Genomic DNA, 12,926 nt, shown 5'->3' on the forward strand with positions numbered 1-12,926 from the left:
TCCTACTGACACTTTGAAAATAACCTCCTCAGCGAGGATGTCTCCTACTCGGTGTATGAATGAATAATGCATGTTTTTTTTTCTCAAATCTGCACCTGAATAGTTTTATGACTGGCTGGCCCCTCTAAGCACCACAGACACCGCCGGCCCTGACCCAGACCGTGCTGTCTTGTGTTTCAGGAGTATGACATCGAGACCCCCCATGGGGTTCTGCACGTGACGATGAGGGGCACCCCCAAGGGCAATAGACCAGTCATCCTCACCTACCATGACATTGGTCTCAACCGTGAGTGTACACACATTCAGGCTCTCATTGGCCTAGCTAGGCTTTGAAATCTCTCCAAACACCACTGAAATGCATAATATCACGGGTGAATTGTCATTAGAACAGTTGACGCTGTAGAGATGTAAGAAACTGTAGGGTTGAAGGTAGAAAGCTCCTTGAGCATTGGAGATATGAGCCACTATGTCAGACTGGATTGCTCCACCAGTTGGCTGCCTCGTTGTAAAACAACACTGATTGTTTCAGTATATTTTTTTGGTTGATTACTGCTATGGGATGGGATTTCTTGACACACTCAATGTTACATTCAGTGTCGTGACTTTAAACAGTGCTGCCCCCCCCCCCCTTGCAGATAAGTCCTGTTTCAACACCCTGTTCAACTTTGAAGACATGCAGGAGATCACATCCCACTTTGCTGTGGTTCACGTGGACGCCCCAGGACAACAGGAGGGGGCTCCCCCATTCCCCACAGGGTAAGAGGCCAGTTCACTCAAGTCATCATCCTCAACATCATGTAATAATATCACCACAAGTACCAACACAGTCATGATTTGATATTGTAGACCTGAATAAATGGTGGCTATGTCGTCAGAGCCAGAGTAAACCATGAGGTCCTCTGGCTGCACCTGCCCCCACCTCCCCTTCCTCTGGCCCCGCCTCCCCTTCCTCTGGCCCCGCCCCCTTCCTCTGGCCCCGCCTCCCCTTCCCCTGGCCCCGCCTCCCCTTCCTCTGTGTGAGTGAGTGAGTGAAAGGACCGTTTCAGACCAGGAGTCACACAGCCGGCCAGAACATGACATGGCTTTGGACTTTCATCAACTTGATAGGATGGTGTGCTGCTCCAGGTGTCTGGTAGTGTCTCTGCTCGTCAGTCCATTTTAAAAAACTAAACAGAGAGTCTGTTTCAAATAACTAGTGCCAGTTACCTCACCAAGGCAGACCTATTGTACCTCAGTGATCCTGGTCCTACCGCTGTCTGTCTGTCCCAGGTACCAGTACCCTACAAACCTATATGTCTGTCTGTCTGTCCCAGGTACCAGTACCCTACAAACCTATATGTCTGTCTGTCTGTCTGTCCCAGGTACCAGTGCCCTACAAACCTATATGTCTGTCTGTCCCAGGTACCAGTACCCTACAAACCTGTCTGTCTGTCCCAGGTACCAGTACCCTACAAACCTATATGTCTGTCTGTCTGTCCCAGGTACCAGTACCCTACAAACCTATATGTCTGTCTGTCTGTCCCAGGTACCAGTACCCTACAAACCTATATGTCTGTCTGTCTGTCCCAGGTACCAGTACCCTACAAACCTATATGTCTGTCTGTCTGTCCCAGGTACCAGTACCCTACAAACCTATATGTCTGTCTGTCTGTCCCAGGTACCAGTACCCTACAAACCTTTATGTCTGTCTGTCTGTCCCAGGTACCAGTACCCTACAAACCTTTATGTCTGTCTGTCCCAGGTACCAGTACCCTACAAACCTATATGTCTGTCTGTCTGTCTCAGGTACCAGTACCCTACAAACCTATATGTCTGTCTGTCTGTCCCAGGTACCAGTACCCTACAAACCTATATGTCTGTCTGTCTGTCCCAGGTACCAGTACCCTACAAACCTATATGTCTGTCTGTCTGTCCCAGGTACCAGTACCCTACAAACCTATATGTATGTCTGTCTGTCTGTCCCAGGTACCAGTACCCTACAAACCTATATGTCTGTCTGTCTGTCCCAGGTACCAGTACCCTACAAACCTATATGTATGTCTGTCTGTCTGTCCCAGGTACCAGTACCCTACAAACCTATATGTATGTCTGTCTGTCTGTCCCAGGTACCAGTACCCTACAAACCTATATGTCTGTCTGTCCCAGGTACCAGTACCCTACAAACCTATATGTCTGTCTGTCTGTCTGTCCCAGGTACCAGTACCCTACAAACTGATGTCTGTCTGTCCCAGGTACCAGTACCCTACAAACCTGTCTGTCTGTCTGTCCCAGGTACCAGTACCCTACAAACCTATATGTCTGTCTGTCTGTCTGTCCCAGGTACCAGTACCCTACAAACCTATATGTCTGTCTGTCTGTCCCAGGTACCAGTGCCCTACAAACCTATATGTCTGTCTGTCTGTCCCAGGTACCAGTACCCTACAAACCTATATGTCTGTCTGTCTGTCCCAGGTACCAGTACCCTACAAACCTATATGTCTGTCCCAGGTACCAGTACCCTACAAACCTATATGTCTGTCTGTCTGTCCCAGGTACCAGTACCCTACAAACCTATATGTCTGTCTGTCTGTCTGTCCCAGGTACCAGTACCCTACAAACCTATATGTCTGTCTGTCTGTCTGTCTGTCCCAGGTACCAGTACCCTACCATGGATGAGCTGTCTGAGATGCTGCTGTCTGTCATGACTCAGCTGAAGTAAGTTCTCCTGCAGTGTTTCCATCGTGGATGTAGAACCCTATATTGTCTATGGTTTCCATAACTACCTCTTACACTGTTGTTTATTGACTTTTTAATTGTTGTTCCATCTTCATTGCGGCTTGTATTTTTCTCTCCCCTTTCCCCAGGGTGAACAGTGTGATTGGGATTGGAGTTGGCGCTGGAGCCTACATCCTGTCCAGACTGGCTGTAAGTCCTCATTCCTCCTCGTCCTCCATATACCACATGAACTCCTGCGCACCCTGCTTGTTTCCAAACATATAACAAGATCATTTGTTAAGACAAAGGTCTTAAAGGGATCATTTGTTAAGACCAAAGGTCTTAAAGGGATCATTTGTTAAGGACAAAGGTCTTAAAGGGATCATTTGTTAAGACCAAAGGTCTTAAAGGGATCATTTGTTAAGACCAAAGGTCTTAAAGGGATCATTTGTTAAGACCAAAGGTCTTAAAGGGATCATTTGTTAAGGACAAAGGTCTTAAAGGGATCATTTGTTAAGGACAAAGGTCTTAAAGGGATCATTTGTTAAGGACAAAGGTCTTAAAGGGATCATTTGTTACATTACATTTACATTTAAGTCATTTAGCAGACGCTCTTATCCAGAGCGACTTACAAATTGGTGAATTCACCTTCTGACATCCAGTGGAACAGCCACTTTACAATAGTGCATCTAAATCATTAAGGGGGGGGGTGGTGAGAAGGATTACTTATCTTATCCTAGGTATTCCTTGAAGAGGTGGGATTTCAGGTGTCTCCGGAAGGTGGTGATTGACTCCGCTGTCCTGGCGTCGTGAGGGAGTTTGTTCCACCATTGGGGGGCCAGAGCAGCGAACAGTTTTGACTGGGCTGAGCGGGAACTGTACTTCCTCAATGGTAGGGAGGCGAGCAGGCCAGAGGTGGATGAACGCAGTGCCCTTGCTTGGGTGTAGGGCCTGATCAGAGCCTGGAGTTACTGCGGTGCCGTTCCCCTCACAGCTCCGTAGGCAAGCACCATGGTCTTGTAGCGGATGCGAGCTTCAACTGGAAGCCAGTGGAGAGAGCGGAGGAGCGGGGTGACGTGAGAGAACTTGGGAAGGTTGAACACCAGACGGGCTGCGGCGTTCTGGATGAGTTGTAGGGGTTTAATGGCACAGGCAGGGAGCCCAGCCAACAGCGAGTTGCAGTAATCCAGACGGGAGATGACAAGTGCCTGGATTAGGACCTGCGCCGCTTCCTGTGTGAGGCAGGGTCGTACTCTGCGGATGTTGTAGAGCATGAACCTACAGGAACGGGCCACCGCCATGATGTTGGTTGAGAACGACAGGGTGTTGTCCAGGATCACGCCAAGGTTCTTAGCGCTCTGGAAGGAGGACACAATGGAGTTGTCAACCGTGATGGCGAGATCATGGAACGGGCAGTCCTTCCCCGGGAGGAAGAGCAGCTCCGTCTTGCCGAGGTTCAGCTTGAGGTGGTGATCCGTCATCCACACTGATATGTCTGCCAGACATGCAGAGATGCGATTCGCCACCTGGTCATCAGAAGGGGGAAAGGAGAAGATTAATTGTGTGTCGTCTGCATAGCAATGATAGGAGAGACCATGTGAGGTTATGACAGAACCAAGTGACTTGGTGTATAGCGAGAATAGGAGAGGGCCTAGAACAGAGCCCTGGGGGACACCAGTGGTGAGCGCGTGGCGAGGAGACAGATTCTCGCCACGCCACCTGGTAGGAGCGACCTGTCAGGTAGGACGCAATCCAAGCGTGGGCCGCGCCGGAGATGCCCAACTCGGAGAGGGTGGAGAGGAGGATCTGATGGTTCACAGTATCGAAGGCAGCCGATAGGTCTAGAAGGATGAGAGCAGAGGAGAGAGAGGTAGCTTTAGCAGTGCGGAGCGCCTCCGTGATACAGAGAAGAGCAGTCTCAGTTGAATGACTAGTCTTGAAACCTGACTGATTTGGATCAAGAAGGTCATTCTGAGAGAGATAGTGGGAGAGCTGGCCAAGGACGGCACGTTCAAGAGTTTTGGAGAGAAAAGAAAGAAGGGATACTGGTCTGTAGTTGTTGACATCGGAGGGATCGAGTGTAGGTTTTTTCAGAAGGGGTGCAACTCTCGCTCTCTTGAAGACGGAAGGGACGTAGCCAGCGGTCAGGGATGAGTTGATGAGCGAGGTGAGGTAAGGGAGAAGGTCCCCGGAAATGGTCTGGAGAAGAGAGGAGGGGATAGGGTCAAGCGGGCAGGTTGTTGGGCGGCCGGCCGTCACAAGAAGCGAGATTTCATCTGGAGAGAGAGGGGAGAAAGAGGTTAGAGCACAGGGTAGGGCAGTGTGAGCAGAACCAGCGGTGTCGTTTGACTTAGCAAACGAGGATCGGATGTCGTCGACCTTCTTTTCAAAATGGTTGACGAAGTCATCTGCAGAGAGGGAGGAGGGGGGAGGGGGAGGAGGATTCAGGAGGGAGGAGAAGGTGGCAAAGAGCTTCCTAGGGTTAGAGGCAGATGCTTGGAATTTAGAGTGGTAGAAAGTGGCTTTAGCAGCAGAGACAGAGGAGGAAAATGTAGAGAGGAGGGAGTGAAAGGATGCCAGGTCCGCAGGGAGGCGAGTTTTCCTCCATTTCCGCTCGGCTGCCCGGAGCTCTGTTCTGTGAGCTCGCAATGAGTCGTCGAGCCACGGAGCGGGAGGGGAGGACCGAGCCGGCCTGGAGGATAGGGGACATAGAGAGTCAAAGGATGCAGAAAGGGAAGAGAGGAGGGTTGAGGAGGCAGACTCCGGAGAAAGGTTGGAGAAGGTATGAGCAGAGGGAAGAGATGATAGGATGGAAGAGGAGAGAGTAGCGGGGGAGAGAGAGCGAAGGTTGGGACGGCGCGATACCATCCGAGTAGGGGCAGTGTGGGAAGTGTTGGATGAGAGCGAGAGGGAAAAGGATACAAGGTAGTGGTCGGAGACTTGGAGGGGAGTTGCAATGAGGTTAGTGGAAGAACAGCATCTAGTAAAGATGAGGTCGAGCGTATTGCCTGCCTTGTGAGTAGGGGGGAAGGTGAGAGGGTGAGGTCAAAGAGGAGAGGAGTGGAAAGAAGGAGGCAGAGAGGAATGAGTCAAAGGTAGACGTGGGGAGGTTAAAGTCGCCCAGGACTGTGAGAGGTGAGCCGTCCTCAGGAAAGGAGCTTATCAAGGCATCAAGCTCATTGATGAACTCTCCGAGGGAACCTGGAGGGCGATAAATGATAAGGATGTTAAGCTTGAAAGGGCTGGTAACTGTGACAGCATGGAATTCAAAGGAGGCGATAGATAGATGGGTAAGGGGAGAGAGAGAGAATGACCACTTGGGAGAGATGAGGATCCCGGTGCCACCACCCCGCTGACCAGAAGCTCTCGGGGTGTGCGAGAACACGTGGGCGGACGAAGAGAGAGCAGTAGGAGTAGCAGTGTTATCTGTGGTGATCCATGTTTCCGTCAGTGCCAGGAAGTCGAGGGACTGGAGGGAGGCATAGGCTGAGATGAACTCTGCCTTGTTGGCCGCAGATCGGCAGTTCCAGAGGCTACCGGAGACCAGGAACTCCACGTGGGTCGTGCGCTGGGACCACCAGATTAGGGTGGCCGCGGCCACGCGGTGTGGAGCGTTTGTATGGTCTGTGCAGAGAGGAGAGAACAGGGATAGATAGACACATAGTTGACAGGGTACAGAAGAGGCTACGCTAATGCAAAGGAGATTGGAATGACAAGTGGACTACACGTCTCGAATGTTCAGAAAGTTAAGCTTACGTAGCAAGAATCTTATAGACTAAAATGATTGAAATGATACAGTACTGCTGGAGTAGGCTAGCTGGTAGTGGCTGCGATGTAGCTAACCTAGAAAATCGCTCTAGGCTAAACAATTGACTTAGATACAAAGACGGCTATGTAGCTAGCTAGCTACGATCAAACAAAACAAACCGTTGTACTGTAATAGTTACTACAGTGCTGCTATTCGGGGGCTAGCTGGCTAGCTACGTTAAGAGAACGACAATAGGTCTTAAAGGGATCATTTGTTAAGGACAAAGGTCTTAAAGGGATCATTTGTTAAGGACAAAGGTCTTAAAGGGATCATTTGTTAAGGACAAAGGTCTTAAAGGGATCATTTGTTAAGACCAAAGGTCTTAAAGGGATCATTTGTTAAGACCAAAGGTCTTAAAGGGATCATTTGTTAAGGACAAAGGTCTTAAAGGGATCATTTGTTAAGGACAATGGTCTTAAAGGGATCATTTGTTAAGGACAAAGGTCTTAAAGGGATCATTTGTTAAGACCAAAGGTCTTAAAGGGATCATTTGTTAAGACCAAAGGTCTTAAAGGGATCATTTGTTAAGGACAACGGTCTTAAAAGGATCATTTGTTAAGGACAAAGGTCTTAAAGGGATCATTTGTTAAGGACAAAGGTCTTAAAGGGATCATTTGTTAAGGACAAAGGTCTTAAAGGGATCATTTGTTAAGGACAAAGGTCTTAAAGGGATCATTTGTTAAGGACAAAGGTCTTAAAGGGATCATTTGTTAAGGACAAAGGTCTTAAAGGGATCATTTGTTAAGACAAAGGTCTTTACAGGGATCATTTGTTAAGACCAAAGGTCATAAAGGGATCATTTGAGATTTTGGCAATGATGACCTTTATCTGCTTCCGTAGAGTCAAATGAACGTGTGGATGCCATTTGTTTGTATGTCTCTGTGTCCAGTATGAAGGACGTTTTGAGGTAGTTTTGCGAGACAGTGCTAGCTAGCGTAATGACTGGAAATCTATGGTATCTGCTAGCATCTGCACTACTCCATCGGTCCTCTGTCTTCAATAATAACTGGGCTGAACAAGGATGAACAGAGCAGTCTCTATCGATCTCCACTAACAAAATCATTTTACTACTTCTTCAACATATAAGGCATATTTTCACAAACTCTCTCTTTTCCTCTCTTGTTGTGTACATTCATTTCTTATGCGGTCTGTGTGTATCTAACCTAATGTCGCCGGTGTAAAAGTGTATCCATCTCGGTCACAGCCAGAGAAAAGATGCAATGGAATATGGTCATTGCAGTTAATTACCATAAAGAGTAGAGTTCTTGACTTGATTTCTCTCATGAAGGATTAGATTTCTCTCTAGAGAAACGGCGCGTTGGGTTCACAAAAAATAAATATACGGAATAAAAATATAAACGCAACATATTGTTGTTTCATGAGCTGAAGTAGAATTTTCCATACCATTCCAAAATGCTTCATTGTTTACATCCCTGTTAGTGAGCATTTCTCCTTTGCCAATATAATCCATCCACCTGACAGGTGTGGCATATCAATGAGCTGATTAAACGGCATGGTCATTACACAGATGCACCTTGTGTTGGGGACTGTAAAAGGCCACTCGAAAATATGTGGTTGTCACACAAGACTTCGCCAAAGATGTCTTTAAGTTTTTGAGGAAGCGTGTAATTGGCATGCTGGCAGCAGGACTGTTCCACCAGTGCTGCGGGTGGCAGGTAGCCTAGCGGTTAAAACCGTTGGACCAGTAACCGAGAGGTCGCTGGTTCGAAACCTCGATACCGACTAGGGGCGGGAATCTGTCTGTGCCCTTGAGAAAGGCACTTAACTCTACATTTGTGTGCTGCCCTGCTTCCTCTGCTGCTGGGCCCTGTCTGTGACTCCTTTGGTCCTCTAGGTTCCACACAGTACGGTCAGTACAGTAACCCCCTATCCTCTGTCTTCAGCTCAATGAGCCGGCCCTGGTCGAAGGTCTGGTCCTCATCAATGTGGACCCTTGTGCAAAGGGCTGGATGGACTGGGCTGCCTCCAAGGTAGAATGTGCCCATACACACACATTTCTATGCGAACTCTGCATTTTAGAGTCATACTAGATTGGCACCTTGGAACGTAATTATTTGTTCTTTGTTTTAGATGTCCGGCTGGACCAGCAACCTGGTGGACATAGTGATGGCCCACCACTTCAGTGATGTGAGTCAGAGGGCTGTCTGGAAGGCTGGGAGACTGGGATGGGACAGAGGGAAAGGGCGTGCAAACTGATATTTAATTTCAGAATAAGTTAATGGTTTAGTTAAGGATCCGTTTCTGGCGAGTCCGTTTGAAAGGTCTTGATGGCCCTGTCCAGGGGCAGAGCATACTGGCTGAATACTGTGGGTGGTTGTTACGTCACTTTCAATCTTTGCCCCCTCAGGATGAGCTGTCTGACAACCAGGAGATCACCCAGACGTATCGGCTGCACATCGCCCAGGACATCAACCAGGAAAACCTGGCCCTCTTCTGCAATGCCTACAACAGGTACAGTACTGTACATAGAACCCCAAGAATAACTGGCTGTCCATTTCGGGTATAAATTATAGGTGGGTTGATTTGGTTCATCTATTTGTTATGACAGCCGTCGGGACTTGGAGATTGAGAGGCCTGTCACCGGTCTGACTGACGACACGGTGAACACATTGACGTATGTAAACATGCTGCTTCATCGTATTGCCTATGGACTGTATGTTTTGTATGTGAGTTGTTGTTTTTTATAAATTGACTGGTTCGAGCCCTGAATGCTGATTGGCTGACAGCTGTGGTATATCAGACCATAATCCACAGGTATAAATAAAATAAAAAAATATTTTTACTGCTATAATTACATTAGTAACCAGTTTTTATATAGCAATAAGGCAACTCGGGTGGTTTGTGGTATCTGACCAATATACCACGGCTAAGGGCTGTGTCCAGGCACTCGGCGTTGCGTCGTGCGTTTAGAACAGCCCTTAACCGGTTTTCCCTCCTGTCTCTCCATCCAGATGCACTTCTCTGCTGGTTGTTGGTGACACGTCCCCGGCTGTCGATGCAGTGGTGGGTGCCCACTTTATCTCCATGGCAACACAGTAGCGAATAAGCCAGAGGGTCTGAATTCCAATACAAAGTATCAACCCCCATCAGGGACAGTGTGTTCAGTCTATAGAGACGGGGGTTGAGGTCACTAGACGTAACCTTTCTGAATAGGAGGGGCCAGACTGAACCCTGTCTAAACTGCTGTTGTATCTCATCCATCTTCTTTTCTCGTTTACAGGTTGAATGCAACTCGAGGTTAAATCCAACCAAAACAACCCTTCTTAAGGTGTGTTCAGTTCCCCTTTTGTTGTTAGAAATAGGAGTGGTAACGCTATGTGGTCCCTGCTGTTCTGCTCTTTAGTAATGCACACGATCTGAATGGTACTGAGAGGTTCAGCATTCTTCCATGTGTTCATAGGCCAGTGAGTGTTAAGGTGTTTTGACTAACGGCATGGTCCTGTCTGTGAGATTCTCCACTCTGGTCATGCTCTGGTTACTTCCCTATAGATGCAAGACTGTGGCGGGCTTCCTCAGGTCATCCAGGTGAGTCATTAACTAGTTTTGTGTTTGTCTTAAACTACACTTAAGTGGTCCTCTGTAACTCCGTTGTTTAGAGAATGGCGCTTGCTTTGCCAGGACCGTGAGTTTGATTCGCGGCACCACCCGTACGTAGAAGGTATGCATTACTGTAAGTCGTTTGGGATGAAAGCTTCTGATTTATATCTCAACTGTTACTTCATTCAGTTTTATTTCAAATGGCTCCATTTAACGGATGTTTTCTGTTTGTGTCTTACAGCCGGGTAAACTCGCGGAGGCCTTCAAATACTTTATCCAGGGAATGGGTTACAGTGAGTAGTGCTCCGTTTCCTTCTCCTTCAGTCGTCTCTGGTGTCAGACTTGGGGTTTTTCACTTCCTGGTTGTATCCGTCTGTTCCATGTCCTGTTTACTGAAGTCCACCTCTTATCTCAGAACTGATATCCCATAGAATGTGACCATTTCAAGCAGCAGCCCTCCCATGTGGGCATCACACACACACACACACACACACACACACACACACACACACACACAGAAGATACTCTTATCCAGAGTGACTTACAGTAACCGCTGGTAACCGCTAGGCTACCAGCCACACACACATTTATGCCCTAAACTAAGGCTAATGTAGCATTCATGTAGCACTTCAAGAATACAGCAGAACCCCAGTATCTACAAAACCACATGTACTGGATGTCCAAGGATGACAAACCATTACTGGTAACTGACGAGGGAACTAACCTCAAGCTAACCTTGTCTCCTTTCTGTTTGCAGTGACTTTTAACAACGGGTGTAAGTAGTGTGATGCTGAGTAAATAAATGACATGCAGCATGGTCTTCCCTTGGAAGACCACATTTGCCAAAAGTAGTGACACTCCTTCAAATTAGCATAGTTAACTATATAAGCCACACACGTTGCTGACAGGTGTATAAAATCGAACACACAGCCATGCACTCTCCATAGACAAATAGTCAGTAGAAGAACTCCGTGATCTTCAACGTGGCATGTCAAAGGATGCCACCTTTCCAACAATTCAGTTCGTCACATTTCTGTCCTGCCTAGAGCTGCCCCGGTCAACTGTAAGTACTGTTATTGTGAAGTGGAAGCGTTTAGGAGCAGCAACGGCTCAGCCTCAAAGTGGTAGGCCACACAAGCTCACAGAACGGATCCGCCGAGTGCTGAAGCATGTAGCGTGTAAAAATCGTCTGCCTTCGGTTGCAACACTCACTACAGAGATCCAATCTGCCTCTGGAAGCAACATCAGCACCATAACTGTTCGTCTGGAGCTTCATGAAATGGATTTCCATGGCCAAAGAGCTGCACACAAGCCTAAGATCACCATGCGCAATGCCAAGCATCGGCTGGAGGGGTGTAAAGTTCACCACCATTGGACTCGAGCAGTGGAAACGCATTCTCTGGCGTGATGAATCACGCTTCACCATCTGACAGTCCGACGGACGACTCTGGGTTTGGCGAATGCCAGGAGAACACTACCTACCTAAATGTGTAGTGCCAACTGGGAAGTTTGGTGGAGGAGGAATAATTGTCTGGGGCTGTTTTTCATGGTTTGGGCTAGGTCCCTTAGTTCCAGTGAAGGGAAATCTTAATGCTACAGCATACAATGAAAATTAGACCAGGGATCATAAACTAGATCCAGCTGTGGGCCGATTTTTATTTGTTGAGCGGATGGTCGGAGGACCGGAACATAATTACTAATCATTTGTAGACTTTAAATTGACCGCAAGAAGATCAAATATATATATTTGACTAAAATAATCATTTCAAATCTACAGCAGGAAAAATCGGGGGTCAAATAAAAACACAGCGGGCCAAATTCGGCCCACGGCCTGCCAGTTGGGGAAGCCTGTTCATGACGATTCTGTGCTTCCAACTTTGTGGCAACCCTTAGGGGAAGGCCCTTCCCTGGTTCAGCCAGCATAACAATGCCCCTGTGCACAAAGTGAAGTCCACAGAAATTATTTGTCGAGATTGGTGTGGAAGAACTTGACTGGCCTGCACAGAGCCCTGACCTCAACCCCATCGAACATCTTTGGAATGCTGAATGCGAGCCAGGCCTAATCGCCCAACATCAGTCCCCGACCTCACTAATACTCGTGGCTGAATGGAAGCAATGTTCCAACATCTAGTGGAAAGCCTTCCCAGACGAGTGGAGGCTGTTATAGCAGCTAAGGGGGGACCAACTCCATATTGATGCCCATGATTTTGGAATTAGATTTTTGATGAGCACATACTTTTGGCAATGTAATATACCTTGGTGTGTGGGATGATCTGTAACACACACCCGACAATGGTTCTTTCCCCCAGGTCTTAAGATGCAGTGCCCTAAACACGGAGGGTGTTTACAGGCCTACCTTTTAAAGCTGTGGTTCATTTAGGCCTGCTGAGAGCTGATCTGGCTTGTTGAATGATCATCATATTAGAAACAGACCACGTATTGGGCACTGTATCTTAGAATGGCCAAATTCCATTGGCTGTCTTTGATCACTACTTTGAGATACTTGAATCTCTTTTTCTTTTTTTTCTGCACTTCAAAATGTTTATTTTGTTCATATAAACATTTAAAGGTTTGAGTTGCTAGCTCACAGAGTGGAAAATGTAAGGTGTTAGGGAGGTCAGAGTAAAAGCTGCTTGACTATTACAATAGTCTCAACATTAAGCCTTCTGTACCTGTGTAAACCTCACTGGCAAAACCCTGCACCCCCTTCCACCCCTCATCTGGCTTGCCCTCACCATCCTCACCCCCGGCCCTCTCCCCATGACCCCTGGCCTTCACCTACCCTCCCCTGGTCCTCACCCCTCCAGTGAGGGCTGACTGAGGCTCCAGTGGTTCTCCAGGTATGGTAATGTCAGTGGCAGATTAG

At 47.8% G+C, this 12,926-nt stretch overlaps 1 protein-coding gene across 5 annotated transcripts in view; it reads left to right on the top strand.

The window, feature by feature from the left end:
- The window catches only part of LOC135527807 (protein NDRG3-like), a 70,305-nt gene that overhangs the window by 50,859 nt on the left and 6,520 nt on the right, over positions 1-12,926 (top strand). For all 5 annotated transcript variants that reach the window (XM_064956397.1, XM_064956400.1, XM_064956401.1 and 2 more), the window contains 12 exons: positions 181-286; positions 636-756; positions 2,632-2,694; positions 2,844-2,904; positions 8,407-8,493; positions 8,594-8,650; positions 8,871-8,974; positions 9,072-9,137; positions 9,475-9,526; positions 9,744-9,791; positions 10,013-10,048; positions 10,302-10,353. In XM_064956397.1, coding sequence (XP_064812469.1) covers positions 181-286; positions 636-756; positions 2,632-2,694; positions 2,844-2,904; positions 8,407-8,493; positions 8,594-8,650; positions 8,871-8,974; positions 9,072-9,137; positions 9,475-9,526; positions 9,744-9,791; positions 10,013-10,048; positions 10,302-10,353 — 853 coding nt within the window. The remainder of the gene's footprint in view (positions 1-180; positions 287-635; positions 757-2,631; positions 2,695-2,843; positions 2,905-8,406; positions 8,494-8,593; positions 8,651-8,870; positions 8,975-9,071; positions 9,138-9,474; positions 9,527-9,743; positions 9,792-10,012; positions 10,049-10,301; positions 10,354-12,926) is intronic.

Source organism: Oncorhynchus masou, chromosome 33 (genome assembly GCF_036934945.1).
Source record: "Oncorhynchus masou masou isolate Uvic2021 chromosome 33, UVic_Omas_1.1, whole genome shotgun sequence".
NCBI classification, from domain to species: domain Eukaryota; kingdom Metazoa; phylum Chordata; class Actinopteri; order Salmoniformes; family Salmonidae; genus Oncorhynchus; species Oncorhynchus masou.